Source organism: Mixophyes fleayi, chromosome 3, assembly GCF_038048845.1.
Source record: "Mixophyes fleayi isolate aMixFle1 chromosome 3, aMixFle1.hap1, whole genome shotgun sequence".
NCBI lineage: Eukaryota > Metazoa > Chordata > Amphibia > Anura > Limnodynastidae > Mixophyes > Mixophyes fleayi.
In genome coordinates, this window is record NC_134404.1 from 1,844,574 (window position 1) to 1,860,520 (window position 15,947).

A 15,947-nucleotide genomic window follows, 5' to 3' on the forward strand; every position below is an offset into this window, starting at 1 on the left:
AGTACATGGAGACAGATCAGTCGGGGCAGGTGGGTAGCAGACAGGCAGTACATGGAGACAGAGCAGTCGGGGCAGGTGGGCAGCAGACAGGCAGTACATGGAGACAGAGCAGTCGCGGCAGGTGGGCAGCAGACAGGCAGTACATGGAGACAGAGCAGTTGGGGCAGGTTGGCTGCCCACATTGGGTAAAAGAGATCCAGGGGTTAATTTTAAGGGGAGACCACTACTTAAGGTCATCCACTGGGATGAAGCACCATAACATTCTACCATATCATATAGTGTTGCTGTTACCTTATATAATAATGTTACATATCCATGCAGTGATACATACCCCCTGTATGATAATGTTATGTACCTCATACAGTCATACGTACCCCCTATATGATAATGTCCCATACCGCATACCCCCTATATAATAATGTTACATACCACATACCCCCTGTATGATAATGTTACATACCACATACCCCCTGTATGATAATGTTACATACCACATACCCCCTATATAATAATGTTACATACCACATACCCCCTGTATGATAATGTCCCATACCGCATACCCCCTATATAATAATGTTACATACCACATACCCCCTGTATGATAATGTCCCATACCGCATACCCCCTATATAATAATGTTACATACCACATACCCCCTGTATGATAATGTTACATACCACATACCCCCTGTATGATAATGTTACATACCACATACCCCCTGTATGATAATGTTACATACCACATACCCCCTGTATGATAATGTTACATACCACATACCCCCTGTATGATAATGTCCCATACCACATACCCCCTGTATGATAATGTTACATACCGCATACCCCCTGTATGATAATGTTACATACCACATACCCCCTGTATGATAATGTTACATACCACATACCCCCTGTATGATAATGTCCCATACCGCATACCCCCTGTATGATAATGTTACATACCACATACCCCCTGTATGATAATGTTACATACCACATACCCCCTATATAATAATGTTACATACCACATACCCCCTGTATGATAATGTCCCATACCGCATACCCCCTATATAATAATGTTACATACCACATACCCCCTATATAATAATGTTACATACCACATACCCCCTATATAATAATGTTACATACCACATACCCCCTATATAATAATGTTACATACCGCATACCCCCTATATAATAATGTTACATACCACATACCCCCTGTATGATAATGTCCCATACCACATACCCCCTGTATGATAATGTTACATACCGCATACCCCCTGTATGATAATGTTACATACCACATACCCCCTGTATGATAATGTTACATACCACATACCCCCTGTATGATAATGTCCCATACCACATACCCCCTGTATGATAATGTCCCATACCGCATACCCCCTGTATGATAATGTTACATACCACATACCCCCTGTATGATAATGTCCCATACCACATACCCCCTGTATGATAATGTTACATACCACATACCCCCTGTATGATAATGTTACATACCACATACCCCCTGTATGATAATATACCCTCTCTTGGTTACAGGATAACAGTCGCAGGCAGAAGCAGCACGTCAGCCAGAGATTTGACTCCCTATATAACATCCTGGAGGAGCGTAAGAAGGAATTATTACAGATTATCACACGGCAGCAAGAGGAGAAGCTGCAGTATGTGAGGGGACTGATCCGCAAACATGGGGACCACCTGGAGGTCACCTCCAAACTAGTGGAAACAGCCATACAGTCCATGGATGAGCCACAGATGGCCGCTTTTCTGCAGGTGGGACCATAGGAACCTAAATAGACCTGCAGTGTACTCTGACTGCACCCCTGGGTTATGTGATCCTCTGACTGCACCCCTGAGTTATGTGCCCCATCTGTCCCTCTGACTGCACCTCTGAGTTATGTGATTCTCTGACTGCACCCCTGAGTTATGTGCCCCATCTGTCCCTCTGACTGCACCCACGATTTATGTGCCCCATCTGTCCCTCTGACTGCACCCACGATTTATGTGCCCCATCTGTCCCTCTGACTGCACCCCTGAGTTATGTGCCCCATCTGTCCCTCTGACTGCACCCCTGAGTTATGTGCCCCATCTGTCCCTCTGACTGCACCCACGATTTATGTGCCCCATCTGTCCCTCTGACTGCACCCACGATTTATGTGCCCCATCTGTCCCTCTGACTGCACCCCTGAGTTATGTGCCCCATCTGTCCCTCTGACTGCACCCACGATTTATGTGCCCCATCTGTCTTTCTGACTGCACCCACGATTTATGTGCCCCATCTGTCCCTCTGACTGCACCCACGATTTATGTGCCCCATCTGTCCCTCTGACTGCACCCCTGAGTTATGTGCCCCATCTGTCCCTCTGACTGCACCCCTGAGTTATGTGCCCCATCTGTCCCTCTGACTGCACCCCTGGGTTATGTGCCCCATCTGTCCCTCCGACTGCACTCCTGAGTTATGTGATCCTCTGACTGCACCCCTGAGTTATGTGCCCCATCTGTCCCTCTGACTGCACCCCTGGGTTATGTGCCCCATCTGTCCCTCCGACTGCACTCCTGAGTTATGTGATCCTCTGACTGCACCCCTGAGTTATGTGCCCCATCTGTCCCTCTGACTGCACCCACGATTTATGTGCCCCATCTGTCCCTCCGACTGCACTCCTGAGTTATGTGATCCTCTGACTGCACCCCTGAGTTATGTGCCCCATCTGTCCCTCTGACTGCACCCCCGAATTATGTGCCCCATCTGTACCTCAGACTGCACCCCTGAGTTATGTGCCCCATCTGTACCTCTGACTGCACCCCTGGGTTATGTGATCCACTGACTGCACCCCTGGGTTATATGATCCTCTGACTGCACCCCTGAGTTATGTGATCCACTGACTGCACCCCTGAGTTATGTGATCCTCTGACTGCACCCCTGAGTTATGTGCCCCATCTGTCCCTCTGACTGCACCCACGATTTATGTGCCCCATCTGTCCCTCTGACTGCACCCACGATTTATGTGCCCCATCTGTCCCTCTGACTGCACCCCTGAGTTATGTGCCCCATCTGTCCCTCTGACTGCACCCCTGAGTTATGTGCCCCATCTGTCCCTCTGACTGCACCCACGATTTATGTGCCCCATCTGTCCCTCTGACTGCACCCACGATTTATGTGCCCCATCTGTCCCTCCGACTGCACTCCTGAGTTATGTGATCCTCTGACTGCACCCCTGAGTTATGTGCCCCATCTGTCCCTCTGACTGCACCCCCGAATTATGTGCCCCATCTGTACCTCAGACTGCACCCCTGAGTTATGTGCCCCATCTGTACCTCTGACTGCACCCCTGGGTTATGTGATCCACTGACTGCACCCCTGGGTTATATGATCCTCTGACTGCACCCCTGAGTTATGTGATCCACTGACTGCACCCCTGAGTTATGTGCCCCATCTGTCCCTCTGACTGCACCCACGATTTATGTGCCCCATCTGTCCCTCTGACTGCACTCCTGAGTTATGTGATCCTCTGACTGCACCCCCGAATTATGTGCACCATCTGTACCTCAGACTGCACCCCTGAGTTATGTGCCACATCTGTACCTCTGACTGCACCCCTGGGTTATGTGATCCACTGACTGCACCCCTGGGTTATATGATCCTCTGACTGCACCCCCGGATTATGTGCCCCATCTGTACCTCTGACTGCACCCCTGAGTTATGTGATCCTCTGACTGCACCCCCCAATTTTGTGTGCCATCTGTACCTCAGACTGCACCCCTGAGTTATGTGCCCCATCTGTCCCTCTGACTGCACCCCTGAGTTATGTGATCCTCTGACTGCACCCCTGAGTTATGTGCCCCCACTGTCCCTCTGACTGCACCCCTGAGTTATGTGATCCTCTGACTGCACCCCCCGAATTATGTGTGCCATCTGTACCTCAGACTGCACCCCTGAGTTATGTGCCCCCACTGTCCCTCTGACTGCACCCCTGAGTTGTGTGCCCCCACTGCCCCTCTGACTGCACCCCTGAGTTATGTGCCCCCACTGTCCCTCTGACTGCACCCCTGACTTATGTGCCCCAACTGTCCCTCTGACTGCACCCCTGAGTTATGTGATCCTCTGACTGCACCCCTGAGTTATGTGCCCCATCTGTCCCTCTGACTGCACCCCTGAGGTATGTGCTCCATCTGTCCCTCTGACTGCACCCCTGAGTTATGTGCCCCATCTGTCCCTCTGACTGCACCCCTGGGTTATGTGCCCCATCTGTCCCTCTGACTGCACCCTATGTGCCCCATCTGTCCCTCTGACTGCACCCCTGAGTTATGTGCCCCATCTGTCCCTCTGACTGCACCCCTGAGTTATGTGCCCCAACTGTCCCTCTGACTGCACCTCTGAGTTATGTGCCCCATCTGTCCCTCTGACTGCACCCCTGAGTTATGTGCCCCATCTGTCCTTCTGACTGCACCCCTGAGTTATGTACCCCCACTGTCCTTCTGACTGCACCCCTGGGTTACGGGCCCATCTTCCCCTGTGACTGCACCCCTGGGTTATGTGATCCTCTGACTGCACCCCTGAGTTATGTGCCTCATCTGTCCCTCTGACTGCACCCCTGAGTTATGTGCCCCATCAGTCCCTCTGACTGAACCCCTGGGTTACAGACTCATCTGTACAGTACTTCTCTTAGAGAGGGGCAATCAGATATCAGTATTAAAGAACCAGGGAAATGGATAACTTGCAGATCAATAGGTACAGCAATGACAGTGGTGCTGGGAGTGTTTTGCAGATTTTGGGAATAGAATAGAAAAACAACAGGTTACCATACAGATTGTAGTCAGCCCATAGCAGGAAGAACACAGTCATAGAGTGATACTGAGTATCTCAATTGTCATCTCTTCTTTCCCACAGAATGTAAAGGAGCTGAACAAAAAGTGAGTATGACCAGCAAGAAATGCTCATAGATGTAACACCTGCTTCTTGCCCATCATGTCCTATCTATCTCATCATGACCTATCCATCCCACCATGACCTATCCATCCTACCATGTCCTATCCATCCCACCATGTGTCCCATCATGACCTATCCATCCCACCATGTCCTATCCATCCCACCATGTGTCCCATCATGTCCTATCCATCCTACCATATCCAACCATGGCTTATCCATCCCACCATGACCTATCCATCCTACCATGTGTCCCATCATGACCTATCCATCCCACCATGTCCTATCCATCCTACCATGTGTCCCATCATGTCCTATCCATCCCACCATGTGTCCCATCATGTCCTATCCATCCCACCATGTGTCCCATCATGTCCTATTCATCCCACCATGTCCCTGCATGTCCTATCCATCCCATCATGTGTCCCATCATGTCCTATCCATCCCACCATGTGTCCCATCATGTCCTATCCATCCTACCATGTGTCCCATCATGTCCTATCCATCCCACCATGTCCCTGCATGTCCTATCCATCCCATCATGTGTCCCATCATGTCCTATCCATCCCACCATGTGTCCCATCATGTCCTATCCATCCCACCATGTGTCCCATCATGTCCTATCCATCCCACCATGCCCCTGCATATCCTATCCATCCCATCATGTGTCCCATCATGTCCTATCCATCCCACCATGTCTTATCCATCCCACCATGTCTTATCCATCCTTTCATGTCCTATCTGTCATATCACGTCCCGCCATGGTCATATTGTCCCTCATCCTATCATGTCCTAAAAAATCCCATGTCCCTGCATGTCCTATCCATCCCACCATGTGTCCAATTATGTCCTATCCATCCCACCATGTGTCCCATCATGTCCTATTCATCCCACCATGTCCCTGCATGTCCTATCCATCCCATCATGTGTCCCATCATGTCCTATCCATCCCACCATGTGTCCCATCATGTCCTATCTATCCCACCATGTGTCCAATCATGTCCTATTCATCCCACCATGTCCCTGCATGTCCTATCCATCCCATCATGTGTCCCATCATGTCATATCCATCCCACCATGTGTCCCATCATGTCCTATCCATCCCACCATGTGTCCAATTATGTCCTATCCATCCCACCATGTGTCCCATCATGTCCTATCCATCCCATCATGTGTCCCATCATGTCCTATCCATCCCACCATGTGTCCCATCATGTCCTATCCATCCCACCATATGTCCCATCATGTCCTATCTATCCCACCATGTGTGCAATCATGTCCTATTCATCCCACCATGTCCCTGCATGTCCTATCCATCCCATCATGTGTCCCATCATGTCCTATCCATCCCACCATGTGTCCCATCATGTCCTATTCATCCCACCATGTCCCTGCATGTCCTATCCATCCCATCATGTGTCCCATCATGTCCTATCCATCCCATCATGTGTCCCATCATGTCCTATCCATCCCACCATGTCTTATCCATCCCACCATGTCTTATCCATCCTTTCATGTCCTATCTGTCATATCACGTCCCGCCATGGTCATATTGTCCCTCATCCTATCATGTCCTAACAAATCCCATGTCCCTGCATGTCCTATCCATCCCACCATATGTCCCATCATGTCCTATTCATCCCACCATGTACCTGCATGTCCTATCCATCCCATCATGTGTCCCATCATGTCCTATCCATCCCACCATGTGTCCCATCATGTCCTATCCATCCCACCATGTGTCCAATCATGTCCTATCCATCCCACCATGTCCATGCATGTCCTATCCATCCCATCATGTGTCCCATCATGTCCTATCCATCCCACCATGTGTCCCATCATGTCCTATTCATCCCACCATGTCCCTGCATGTCCTATCCATCCCATCATGTGTCCCATCATGTCCTATCCATCCCACCATGTGTCCCATCATGTCCTATCCATCCTACCATGTGTCCCATCATGTCCTATCCATCCCACCATGTCCCTGCATGTCCTATCCATTCCATCATGTGTCCCATCATGTCCTAGTCATCCCACCATGTCCCTGCATGTCCTATCCATCCCATCATGTGTCCCATCATGTCCTATCCATCCCACCATGTGTCCCATCATGTCCTATCCATCCTACCATGTGTCCCATCATGTCCTATCCATCCCACCATGTCCCTGCATGTCCTATCCATTCCATCATGTGTCCCATCATGTCCTATAAATCCCACCATGTCCCTGCATGTCCTATCCATCCCACCATGCGTCCCATCATGTCCTATCCATCCCACCATGTGTCCCATCATGTCCTATCCATCCCACCATGTCTTATCCATCCCACCATGTCTTATCCATCCTTTCATGTCCTATCTGTCATATCACGTCCCGCCATGGTCATATTGTCCCTCATCCTATCATGTCCTAACAAATCCTGTGTCTCATCTTTCCTACAATGTCCTGACATGCCCTGTGTGTCATCTTTCCTATTATGTCTCACCATGGTCATATTGTTCCTCCACATCCTATCATGTACTATCATGTTCAATGTCCCATCTTTCCCATCATGTCCCCTCATTTTCTACCATATCCGTGTCCCATATTAGGCTCCATAGACACAGCACTGACCAGTGTCATCAATGATTAGATCACAGCTAGATCTAAAGGCCACTACTCCCTTCTAATTCTCCTGGACCTCTCTGCTGTATTTGACACTGGTGACTGCAGGTCCTGGCTGGCAACTTGTCGCTGGGAAAGGGGGATGGGTGGGATCAAACACAAGCCAGTGGCCCAGGCTCTTCTACCAGTGCTCCACAATGTAATATGCAATATAGAGAACAGCCGAGTGACCGACATCTACTACAGAGAGAATCCTAGTGACCACCATACAATACAGAGAGCATCCTAGTGACCAATATACAATACAGAGAACATCTTAGTGACCAATATACAATACACAGAACATCCTAATGACAGATATGCAATATAGAGAACAGCCGAGTGACCGACATCTACTACAGAGAGAATCCTAGTGACCATCATACAATACAGAGAGCATTCCTAGTGACCACCATACAATATAGATAATTACAATATAGATAGCATTCCTGTGACCACCATACAATACAGAGAGCATCCTAGTGACCGATATACAATACAGAGAACATCTTAGTGACCAATATACAATACAGAGAGCATCCTAGTGTCCGCTGTACGATATATAGAGAGCATTCTAGTGTCATCAGTACAATATAGTGTACATTTCCATGTTGATATCCTTCTTCCCGCTTACATTTCTCTCCATGAGCCCATCCTCTTTCTCCATTGTCCGCCCTGTGTTTCGTCCTACACTCACCACAGCCTTTTACAGCCCCCTCCTCCCTCCACAGAGCAGCGGATTAGATGGAGTAGAATGCGCTCTGTAGAGATAATGTCATCCTATTTGTGATGCTATAGATGTAGCTGCAGGGCACCACACATGTCCTCCTCATGGTCATCGTGGTTGGGTGTGGTGGCAGGGAGTCATGGACACGATGGATGCCAGTTAGGGCCTCGAGGGACCTGGTGGACACAAGGGGCCAGATTCATTAAGGGACACATAATGAGCGCAATGAAAATCAGACATACGCACTGCTGAACTCAACAAGCAGCGGATTTGAAGATACGTCTGGTGATGAATACGGGTCTAGGTCTGTTCTGCTCTAACAGACATCACACTGCAGGATACCTCCAATATACATGTGGAATATAAAGTCACAAAAGAACAAACAGAAAAAAAAAATTCATCTTATGTCACCTATCAATAATATATATATATATAATATATAGGTAATAATGATTAAACATTGAAAAATATAAAAGTGTTTTTCTTTCTAGATTTATTAGGACGTTATGAAGGTTTACTGGGCATAAAATACATTTTTACTGTTGCTCCTAATTGTAAACACATGTTCTATCTGCACACACAGCCGTCATCACTAGTAATCAGCACTGACCTATAGCTGGAGCAAGAGATACGGCTGAGAGTACCAAAGAGATGCCCAGAGCTTGAATCGGACACTGGAGTGTGTGCTCAGGCGTGGCACGTCCTTCCTGTACACTGACTACGTCCATACGTCCTTACTGTACCCTGACTACGTCCATACGTCCTTACTGTACACTGACTACGTCCATACGTCCTTACTGTACCCTGACTACATCCTTACTGTACACTGACTACGTCCATACGTCCTTACTGTACCCTGACTACGTCCATACGTCCTTACTGTACACTGACTACGTCCATACGTCCTTACTGTACACTGACTACGTCCATACGTCCTTACTGTACCCTGACTACATCCTTACTGTACACTGACTACGTCCATACGTCCTTACTGTACCCTGACTACGTCCATACGTCCTTACTGTACACTGACTACGTCCATACGTCCTTACTGTACACTGACTACATCCTTACTGTACACTGACTACGTCCATACGTCCTTACTGTACCCTGACTACGTCCATACGTCCTTACTGTACACTGACTACGTCCATACGTCCTTACTGTACCCTGACTACATCCTTACTGTACACTGACTACGTCCATACGTCCTTACTGTACCCTGACTACGTCCATACGTCCTTACTGTACCCTGACTACGTCCATACGTCCTTACTGTACCCTGACTACATCCTTACTGTACCCTGACTACGTCCATACGTCCTTACTGTACACTGACTACGTCCATACGTCCTTACTGTACCCTGACTACGTACATACATCCTTACTGTACCCTGACTACGTGCATACGTCCTTACTGTACCCTGACTACGTACATACGTCCTTACTGTACCCTGACTACGTGCATATGTCCTTACTGTACCCTGACTACGTGCATACGTCCTTACTGTACACTGACTACGTCCATACGTCCTTACTGTACACTGACTACGTGCATACGTCCTTACTGTACACTGACTACGTGCATACGTCCTTACTGTACACTGACTACGTCCATACGTCCTTCCTGTACACTGACTACGTCCATACGTCCTTACTGTACACTGACTACGTCCATACGTCCTTACTGTACCCTGACTACATCCTTACTGTACCCTGACTACGTCCATACGTCCTTACTGTACACTGACTACGTCCATACGTCCTTACTGTACCCTGACTACGTCCATACGTCCTTACTGTACCCTGACTACATCCTTACTGTACCCTGACTACGTCCATACGTCCTTACTGTACACTGACTACGTCCATACGTCCTTACTGTACCCTGACTACATCCTTACTGTACCCTGACTACGTCCATACGTCCTTACTGTACACTGACTACGTCCATACGTCCTTACTGTACCCTGACTACGTACATACATCCTTACTGTACCCTGACTACGTGCATACGTCCTTACTGTACCCTGACTACGTACATACGTCCTTACTGTACCCTGACTACGTGCATATGTCCTTACTGTACCCTGACTACGTGCATACGTCCTTACTGTACACTGACTACGTCCATACGTCCTTACTGTACACTGACTACGTGCATACGTCCTTACTGTACACTGACTACGTGCATACGTCCTTACTGTACACTGACTACGTACATACGTCCTTACTGTACACTGACTACGTACATATGTCCTTACTGTACCCTGACTACGTGCATACGTCCTTACTGTACCCTGACTACGTACATACATCCTTACTGTACACTGACTACGTGCATACGTCCTTACTGTACACTGACTACGTCCATACGTCCTTACTGTACACTGACTACGTCCATACGTCCTTACTGTACCCTGACTACATCCTTACTGTACCCTGACTACGTCCATACGTCCTTACTGTACACTGACTATGTCCATACGTCCTTACTGTACCCTGACTACATCCTTACTGTACCCTGACTACGTCCATACGTCCTTACTGTACACTGACTACGTACATACGTCCTTACTGTACCCTGACTACGTACATACGTCCTTACTGTACCCTGACTACGTGCATACACCCTTACTGTACCCTGACTACGTGCATACGTCCTTACTGTACACTGACTACGTCCATACGTCCTTACTGTACACTGACTACGTCCATACGTCCTTACTGTACCCTGACTACGTGCATACGTCCTTACTGTACCCTGACTACGTGCATACGTCCTTACTGTACCCTGACTACGTGCATACGTCCTTACTGTACCCTGACTACGTGCATACGTCCTTACTGTACACTGACTACGTCCATACGTCCTTACTGTACACTGACTACGTCCATACGTCCTTACTGTACACTGACTACGTGCATACGTCCTTACTGTACACTGACTACGTGCATACGTCCTTACTGTACACTGACTACGTACATACGTCCTTACTGTACCCTGACTACGTGCATACGTCCTTACTGTACCCTGACTACGTCCATACGTCCTTACTGTACACTGACTACGTCCATACGTCCTTACTGTACACTGACTACGTCCATACGTCCTTACTGTACACTGACTACGTGCATACGTCCTTACTGTACACTGACTACGTCCATACGTCCTTACTGTACACTGACTACGTCCATACGTCCTTACTGTACACTGACTACGTGCATACGTCCTTACTGTACACTGACTACGTGCATACGTCCTTACTGTACCCTGACTACGTGCATACGTCCTTACTGTACCCTGACTACGTGCATACGCCCTTACTGTACCCTGACTACGTGCATACGTCCTTAATGTACCCTGACTACGTGCATACGTCCTTACTGTACCCTGACTACGTGCATACGTCCTTACTGTACACTGACTACGTCCATACGTCCTTACTGTACACTGACTACGTCCATACGTCCTTACTGTACACTGACTACGTGCATACGTCCTTACTGTACACTGACTACGTGCATACGTCCTTACTGTACACTGACTACGTACATACGTCCTTACTGTACCCTGACTACGTGCATACGTCCTTACTGTACCCTGACTACGTACATACATCCTTACTGTACACTGACTACGTACATACGTCCTTACTGTACACTGACTACGTCCATACGTCCTTACTGTACACTGACTACGTCCATACGTCCTTACTGTACCCTGACTACATCCTTACTGTACCCTGACTACGTCCATACGTCCTTACTGTACACTGACTATGTCCATACGTCCTTACTGTACCCTGACTACATCCTTACTGTACACTGACTACGTCCATACGTCCTTACTGTACACTGACTACGTACATACGTCCTTACTGTACACTGACTACGTGCATACGTCCTTACTGTACCCTGACTACGTACATACGTCCTTACTGTACCCTGACTACGTGCATACGCCCTTACTGTACCCTGACTACGTGCATACGTCCTTACTGTACACTGACTACGTCCATACGTCCTTACTGTACACTGACTACGTCCATACGTCCTTACTGTACACTGACTACGTGCATACGTCCTTACTGTACCCTGACTACGTACATACGTCCTTACTGTACCCTGACTACGTGCATACGTCCTTACTGTACCCTGACTACGTACATACGTCCTTACTGTACCCTGACTACGTGCATACGTCCTTACTGTACCCTGACTACGTCCATACGTCCTTACTGTACACTGACTACGTCCATACGTCCTTACTGTACACTGACTACGTGCATACGTCCTTACTGTACACTGACTACGTGCATACATCCTTACTGTACACTGACTACGTACATACGTCCTTACTGTACCCTGACTACGTGCATACGTCCTTACTGTACACTGACTACGTGCATACGTCCTTACTGTACACTGACTACGTCCATACGTCCTTACTGTACACTGACTACGTCCATACGTCCTTACTGTACACTGACTACGTCCATACGTCCTTACTGTACCCTGACTACATCCTTACTGTACCCTGACTACGTCCATACGTCCTTACTGTACACTGACTATGTCCATACGTCCTTACTGTACCCTGACTACATCCTTACTGTACACTGACTACGTCCATACGTCCTTACTGTACACTGACTACGTACATACGTCCTTACTGTACACTGACTACGTGCATACGTCCTTACTGTACCCTGACTACGTACATACGTCCTTACTGTACCCTGACTACGTGCATACGCCCTTACTGTACCCTGACTACGTGCATACGTCCTTACTGTACACTGACTACGTCCATACGTCCTTACTGTACACTGACTACGTCCATACGTCCTTACTGTACACTGACTACGTGCATACGTCCTTACTGTACCCTGACTACGTACATACGTCCTTACTGTACCCTGACTACGTGCATACGTCCTTACTGTACCCTGACTACGTACATACGTCCTTACTGTACCCTGACTACGTGCATACGTCCTTACTGTACCCTGACTACGTCCATACGTCCTTACTGTACACTGACTACGTCCATACGTCCTTACTGTACACTGACTACGTGCATACGTCCTTACTGTACACTGACTACGTGCATACGTCCTTACTGTACACTGACTACGTACATACGTCCTTACTGTACCCTGACTACGTGCATACGTCCTTACTGTACACTGACTACGTGCATACGTCCTTACTGTACACTGACTACGTCCATACGTCCTTACTGTACACTGACTACGTCCATACGTCCTTACTGTACACTGACTACGTGCATACGTCCTTACTGTACACTGACTACGTACATACGTCCTTACTGTACCCTGACTACGTGCATACGTCCTTACTGTACCCTGACTACGTGCATACGTCCTTACTGTACACTGACTACGTACATACGTCCTTACTGTACACTGACTACGTCCATACGTCCTTACTGTACCCTGACTACGTGCATACGCCCTTACTGTACCCTGACTACGTGCATACGTCCTTACTGTACACTGACTACGTCCATACGTCCTTACTGTACACTGACTACGTCCATACGTCCTTACTGTACACTGACTACGTGCATACGTCCTTACTGTACCCTGACTACGTGCATACGTCCTTACTGTACCCTGACTACGTGCATACGTCCTTACTGTACCCTGACTACGTGCATACGTCCTTACTGTACCCTGACTACGTGCATACGTCCTTACTGTACCCTGACTACGTGCATACGTCCTTACTGTACACTGACTACGTGCATACGTCCTTACTGTACACTGACTACGTGCATACGTCCTTACTGTACCCTGACTACGTGCATACGTCCTTACTGTACCCTGACTACGTGCATACGCCCTTACTGTACCCTGACTACGTGCATACGTCCTTAATGTACCCTGACTACGTGCATACGTCCTTACTGTACCCTGACTACGTGCATACGTCCTTACTGTACACTGACTACGTCCATACGTCCTTACTGTACACTGACTACGTCCATACGTCCTTACTGTACACTGACTACGTGCATACGTCCTTACTGTACACTGACTACGTGCATACGTCCTTACTGTACACTGACTACGTACATACGTCCTTACTGTACCCTGACTACGTGCATACGTCCTTACTGTACCCTGACTACGTACATACGTCCTTACTGTACACTGACTACGTACATACGTCCTTACTGTACGCTGACTACGTCCATACGTCCTTACTGTACCCTGACTACGTGCATACGTCCTTAATGTACCCTGACTACGTGCATACGTCCTTACTGTACCCTGACTACGTGCATACGTCCTTACTGTACACTGACTACGTACATACGTCCTTACTGTACCCTGACTACGTACATACGTCCTTACTGTACCCTGACTACGTGCATACACCCTTACTGTACCCTGACTACGTGCATACGTCCTTACTGTACACTGACTACGTCCATACGTCCTTACTGTACACTGACTACGTCCATACGTCCTTACTGTACACTGACTACGTGCATACGTCCTTACTGTACCCTGACTACGTACATACGTCCTTACTGTACCCTGACTACGTGCATACGTCCTTACTGTACCCTGACTACGTGCATACGTCCTTACTGTACCCTGACTACGTGCATACGTCCTTACTGTACCCTGACTACGTGCATACGTCCTTACTGTACACTGACTACGTCCATACGTCCTTACTGTACACTGACTACGTGCATACGTCCTTACTGTACACTGACTACGTGCATACGTCCTTACTGTACACTGACTACGTACATACGTCCTTACTGTACCCTGACTACGTGCATACGTCCTTACTGTACCCTGACTACGTCCATACGTCCTTACTGTACACTGACTACGTCCATACGTCCTTACTGTACACTGACTACGTCCATACGTCCTTACTGTACACTGACTACGTGCATACGTCCTTACTGTACACTGACTACGTCCATACGTCCTTACTGTACACTGACTACGTCCATACGTCCTTACTGTACACTGACTACGTGCATACGTCCTTACTGTACACTGACTACGTGCATACGTCCTTACTGTACCCTGACTACGTGCATACGTCCTTACTGTACCCTGACTACGTGCATACGCCCTTACTGTACCCTGACTACGTGCATACGTCCTTAATGTACCCTGACTACGTGCATACGTCCTTACTGTACCCTGACTACGTGCATACGTCCTTACTGTACACTGACTACGTCCATACGTCCTTACTGTACACTGACTACGTCCATACGTCCTTACTGTACACTGACTACGTGCATACGTCCTTACTGTACACTGACTACGTGCATACGTCCTTACTGTACACTGACTACGTGCATACGTCCTTACTGTACACTGACTACGTACATACGTCCTTACTGTACCCTGACTACGTGCATACGTCCTTACTGTACCCTGACTACGTACATACATCCTTACTGTACACTGACTACGTACATACGTCCTTACTGTACACTGACTACGTCCATACGTCCTTACTGTACACTGACTACGTCCATACGTCCTTACTGTACCCTGACTACATCCTTACTGTACCCTGACTACGTCCATACGTCCTTACTGTACACTGACTATGTCCATACGTC

At 48.1% G+C, this 15,947-nt stretch overlaps 1 protein-coding gene across 1 annotated transcript in view; it reads left to right on the forward strand.

Annotated features, from left to right (window-relative positions):
- The window catches only part of TRIM54 (tripartite motif containing 54), a 73,704-nt gene that overhangs the window by 33,896 nt on the left and 23,861 nt on the right, over positions 1 to 15,947 (forward strand). The window contains exons 5-6 of the mRNA XM_075201014.1: positions 1,557 to 1,790; positions 4,906 to 4,928. Coding sequence (XP_075057115.1) covers positions 1,557 to 1,790; positions 4,906 to 4,928 — 257 coding nt within the window. The remainder of the gene's footprint in view (positions 1 to 1,556; positions 1,791 to 4,905; positions 4,929 to 15,947) is intronic.